This window comes from Parasteatoda tepidariorum, chromosome 2 (genome assembly GCF_982258835.1).
Source record: "Parasteatoda tepidariorum strain Cologne lab strain chromosome 2, Ptep-v5.0, whole genome shotgun sequence".
Lineage (NCBI taxonomy): Eukaryota > Metazoa > Arthropoda > Arachnida > Araneae > Theridiidae > Parasteatoda > Parasteatoda tepidariorum.
The window spans coordinates 30777376-30783549 of record NC_141756.1 but is presented as its reverse complement, the minus strand read 5'-3'; the positions used below and the strand labels follow the sequence as shown (position 1 = coordinate 30783549).

The 6174-nt window shown below is 29.3% G+C and overlaps 1 protein-coding gene across 1 annotated transcript in view; it reads right to left on the bottom strand.

Moving 5' to 3' along the window:
* Positions 1 to 398: 398 nt before the first annotated feature.
* Positions 399 to 6174, bottom strand: part of LOC110282127 (uncharacterized) — a 44496-nt gene continuing 38720 nt past the window's right edge. Inside the window, exon 3 of the mRNA XM_087157126.1 lies at positions 399 to 5194. Coding sequence (XP_087013252.1) covers positions 4829 to 5194 — 366 coding nt within the window. The 3' untranslated portion in view covers positions 399 to 4828. The remainder of the gene's footprint in view (positions 5195 to 6174) is intronic.

Sequence of the window (6174 nt, the reverse complement as noted above, 5' to 3'; positions counted from 1 at the left end):
AGGACCACAAACAGCCCCAAGTGCCCCAATAAAAGTGCCAAGTGCCCAATCTAGATTGGCGAAATAATATTTTAAACTGAAGTTGTAAATATAGCAATAAATTTACGCCAGCTTTAAAAAAATCCCGTCCACTTTAAATTTTAATCGATGACACCTAAATTATATTTCATTAAAAGAAAACTATTGAAAAAGTAAGCAACATGCAATGTATAGAATTTCTATTTAATTTCTAATTACTATGATAACTAGTTAAAAGCCAGAAAAGTTCATTTCAAATAATGCCTTATAATTTCATATTTAGTATTTTTTGCATTTGTAAACTGTAAAGTTGGTGTGCAAAATGTTAAATTTATAAGGGAGTCTGAAACAAGAATGCAATTGTAACAAAACAAGGTTAATAACTCTATAAAATGTACATTTATTAACACAGATATGTACAATTTGATTTTAACATCAGATATGACAATGTGCAATCAGAACACATATTCATTAATTAACACTTTACATTCTAGTTATGTTCTATTTCAGTAAATCAGACTAAAAAATACTTTCATTTGAAAATATCATAATTTTCAAGCAATTTAATTTCTCTTAACACTAACATACTTTAGTATTAATTTGTATTATTTTTAACTGACATGTTCCCTAATATAGAATCTAAATATTAACATGTTTTCCGCAACATTTAATTGCATAATTTGCTGAGGAAGCATATTGCTCACAAAGTAAAGTGTGAAATAGAAACCATTCATCCTAAACAGTACAAAATAAAAAATATACAGGAATTATTTTTAAGACATTGAGATTCATAAAATTAGTTGGTTAAAGTTCAGAAAATCCATTCAAATATATAAGTGTAAAATTATTCATTTTTGATAAAAAGTTTTAACTCATTTAAAAAATATTTTTAATAAACAATAAACAATTACGATGCACGGTAAAATGGATAGAATAAATATATACATTAATTTCTTAGTAAAACATATTTATGATTATATATTAATCAAGCTTCAATAATAACAATTTTAATAAAAAAGAAAGAAAAAAAATCAGAAATTATATAAAAAAAATAAAGTTAAATTTATTATATTAAGTATAGTATCTAATAAGACTCATTTTCTTTTTAGTAACAATAATGATGTATCTCACTGAACTATATAAATATAGAAAAAATAAATAATTACATACATTGCCTAAAAATTAAAATATATTTAGGAAGAGAGCAAAGGACGAAATAAAGTGGTTGAAAAAAAATTGGAATTGAAAAATTTTTTTTTTCAATTTCTCAAAGAAGCAGTGTTTTTCAATTAATTTAAAACAACACTGTGGCTGCTGCAATAAGCGTCAAATGTTTTTCAAAATACAACAGCTCTAATATAGCCAAAAAAGCAATTTTTTGGTTACATCCGACTTTTCCCTTGCAGGGAGCTCAGAAAACATGCAGAGGAGCACGGAGGGGTTCGAAAAAAATTAAGCGTTTCTGTCCTGAAATTATGTTAAAAGCATCACATGGTTCATGTCATGGCAGTCGATGTCACCTGGAAGTAAAGGTATTATTTGTTCGCTAAAATTTAGAATATCACCAATAGAGTTACAGAGGCAGGTCTGTTTCGAGGATAAAGAAAGGGTGCCCCGATTCTCTACTGTGGGTTTGTACACCCAATTCAGCTGTTGGTAGAGACGATCTAGGATTTTTCGGTTCTGTTGTCGCCCATTTGCAAATCGTCTTCTACAACTCGCAGAGACCTAAGCTTTAAATAATGACAGAAAATTCGATTTTTGCTTAGAAATACGTAACTTCGAAATATGTAACTTAGAATATATGAAAGAAATATGAAAACAAACTCATTTTTTCGCTTAATACATATCGACTTCCATATAACGCCGGCTGACATAACTTACGACTGTCACTTTCGGTTGCACAATCTAATGCAATAAGAGCTTATTTTGCCTTTCTATAACGTTGCAGATATTTTCTGAACACCCTGTGAATTTTATTTTATGTACGGGTCTTATAAGATTTTACCGATTTTTAATGTATTTGTTTTAAAATACGAAACACGCATATCATTATAATGCTAATGGCATACTAACGTAAATATTAATTTAGAAACTGAAATAAATCAACAAAAAATAATAACATAAAAAAAATGTGCGTTTTTTTAAAAATGAAATCAGGGGTTGTACAGTTCTTGATAACATTAAAAATAGAGATAAAAATATTATTTTATATTTAGCCAATTTTTAATAAATGAATGACACCTGCAGAAACTTAAATATATTAATAATTAAAAGAGATATAATTTGATAGATGTAAATTGTTACTTAAAATAATTATCCACAATCTTACAATTAAAACACTTTTTAGAAACTTTCTCCAGTACTGTACAAACCCTGTAAATGCATTCAAGCAAAACTGTTATTACTGCACTAGGCAATTATCATTCGTTATTGTCTGAAAGCCATAGCTTTATTAACAAAAATTTTTTGGTGTAGAAGTATCGTTTATGGCACAAAATTGAAATAAGTAGAAAGAGAAACACAGATTACAAATTTAAAATTTTTTTGTTGTTGTTTCCTTTGTATTTGGATTAAGTATTCTAATATATGAGGAATGCAAGCAACTAATTTTTATGTACTCCAACACACAAAATGTGAATCTAATAATAGTAAATATAATTTATTTTAAAACTATACTTGTGTTTCCTTAAAATTAAAATTTAGAGTTAATCTATATCACAGATAAGCAAACAATGAAAATTTCTTTTATGGACCCCAATACCTAGAATTGAACTATTTTTTCTTCATTTATTTTTTGAACAATATTAGTAAAAAAAACGAATATAAAATTAAAGAAAATTATATTTATTAGAATGAATTAGTTTTAAGTTATAAGAAGACAACCCGATTTAAAAACTATTTGAAAATTAACCCAAAAACGAATTGTTACCTCTAATATTTGAGGTACGGTTTTGGATTTTTTTTTCAGTGGTAGCAGATTTAAGTGAAATTTTAAATTAAATTGAATTTCGATGTAGCTCTTATTAAAACTACAAAACAATTCTGTTCAAACATATGACTTTAATATGTCTGTTTGAATCCTTTATATGAAGTGGTGGACAAAATGTTTTTAATTCTAATTTATTAAAATATTCATATATGGGGCCGTTCAAAAAGTACGTACATCCCGAAGGGGGGGGAGGGGATTTGCTATTATGTACGGTTTTGTACGATGGGGAGGGGGGGAGGTATTATACAAAGCACGTACTTTATAAACATACACCAAATTTAAATTTGACTTTATCCTACTCACTCCTTACGTAAATATTTAATTTTATTTAAAACATAATTATTTTAATTTTTATGAAAAAGGGGGGTAGACTAATAAAATGTACGTACTCTAAGGGGGGGGGAGTAAGACCTTATGTACGGTAATGTACGAAGGGGGGGGAGGGGTTTGAAATTTCTCCATTTTTGTGTACGTACTTTTTGAACGGCCCCTATGACATTTGCTACCACAAGGAAAAAATAATTTTTGATTCGACGGAAATTCCTTAGCATGTTTCTAGTAATGAATGCCTCGAAATCTTGGAAACTATCTTCCCTTAAAGTTAAAGTAGGTAATATTTTCTGAAAAATAACTTAAAAAATTACTATTCAAAATTCTATATAGCCTACAAACAGCAGATGCAAAATAGTTTTAATTCCATAAAACTGCCTTACAATGATTTATTCGTCATTGGAGTGAAAAAATTGAATATAAGACTTTTAGTTTTTAGAAACAATGTATATGATAAACGACACAGAACTAGGATTTTAAGAAACAATTTTATCAATTTTCAACTTTATTTTTTAGGAAAAAACGTGATTTAAATAAAACTCTTTTCAAGTGTTCTACCTTTCCTACTTGCTGTACTAGTTTATAACTATAATTATAAATTTTGATAATTCAAACCCTTTTTTTTTTTACAAAAGTTTGACGGTAAAGATAGTTCTGTGGACTATAGGTCTTAAACATCCCTACAGACTCAATTGGATATTTTGTCAAATATATTTACGATGCAGTTTAAAGCATAACTATGCATCCCTTTTATTATCTCATTAGAATGCGTGTTAAAATTCAATATTCCAATAACTAATTTATGATAAAATTCCGTTAAAAGAACTGCAGTAAATAATTCTGAAAAATTTAAATATGTTGGATTTTAATACTCTAAAAAATTTATGATGAAATTTCATTAAAAAACTGCAGTTATTTAATTACGTTGAGTATTTAAGTAAAATAATAGATCTTTATTGATCAAATAAATTAGAGTACTAATAAATCCTGCCCTAGCATTAATAGGTGCTGCCATGGTGAAATAAAATCCATAATATGTAATAGCTTGGAACATAGTCCATACTTCAACATTCGAGGAAATAGGCTTAACATATAAATAAGATTTTGCCATTTTTTTTCTACTGCTAAATAGTATACTTTCGTTTAAATTGCGAGATGTCATCATGGTACTTCGTGCTGAATGCGAACTACGTAATATTTCAAAATGATGTTTTATATTAAACGTAAACGTTAAGTACTTAGAACTATTCAGTAGAATTATAAGAATCATTGCACAAATTGTGGGGGAAAAAATCAGCCCTGATTAGTAGTTCTCTGCTGTCAGCTTCATTTTTACAATTGAACCAATTTATTTTACAACGGCATTCGAAAGCTATGTTTCTCAACAGAATAATTATTCCATTCAAGAACGATAAATAAATCTTAATCGTCTGAAAGATTGAATGGAATCTCTCAAAACAAACTGAATTATTACAGAAATGCATCCTTTTAATACAAAAACACGTGATCTCCATAGATGACCTGGGCATCTTCCTCGGGGCTATCAAAGACAGTATCATCTTCATTGTCAGCTAAGTCTTCATCGTCCCCGTCGTCGTCGTCATCTTCCCTGTTTTCCCTCCGCGATGAGGTGTCTTGCTTTTTGCTCGCCTTCTTTGGTTCTGCGTCTTCGAGCACGAAGTCGTCTTCTTTGCTGGCATCTAGTTTATTGTTGCCGCCATCGAAATCGTCGTCGTTGTCATCATCGCCGTCTATCGTGAAGACAAATTGGTCATCTGATTTGGATTTGTCTATCGTGTCCAGAGCATTGCCATCTTGAGGTTCTGAATATGTGTTTTTGCTGGTATGTCTCACCTATTTAACAAATAACAAAATTAAAAATGAGTTATTCGAACAGGACTACTTAATGAAATAATTAAAAAAAAAATTTCTGTGGTTCTGCAACCAATTGTTCACACAATTTTTATTATATGAATCTTATTCCTATTCCAAAAGAAACGAATTCCTATTGGTTGCTACAAGTAAGTGATTGATCACTGATGAATTTTCAGTAGGTAAGTAAGTGAAGCGAAATAATCCCAGACATCTATGTAACGAAAATGGAGTGAAATGCCATTATGAAAAGTGATACATCTATGAAAACTAAAGGGTTTGTGATCAATTTTTTAATAATTGAAAATTTACTCTAACGTTTCATTATCTGGGTATCACAAAAATGTATTAAAGTTGAGAATTATTGATTTTAAATTTCGCCAAGGAGGAAAAATCTCGCCAAATTGGAGATTTTTAAAATAGTTTAATACATTTTTTAAAAAAATATTTAAACTATTTGCCTATTCTAATGCTAAAATAATTATTTATAGAAAGACGGTTTCCATAGTTTAAGCCTTGTCTCGAATTTAAGGCACATAAACAGTCTAATTTTCTTTCATTGGCAAATAAACTTCAAGAAATATCCTTAACTCACTTCCACCTCTGAAGATGAAATCAACGTGGTGGTAATTTCCTCACGAGCTAACAAATATCAGTTGTGCAAAAAAATAGCGATGTTGCATGATGACCAACGAGCGCATCGAAAACAAAATGGCGTCGCATAACGTATTGTAAGATTGGAAAATTCTTGGGCAACAGTATAAGAATATATAACAAACTATATTGTAGGGCAGTGTTTCCCATAGTGTGGTACGCGTACCCCCAGGGGTACGGGAACAGTTTAGAGGAGGTATGCGTTCTTATGCGAAATATCTTGCAGCAAAAGAAAATTTAAAAAAATGTTATTTAAAAACAAAGCTAGCCATGAAAATTTACGATTAGGTATTTTTCTATTGGCTATT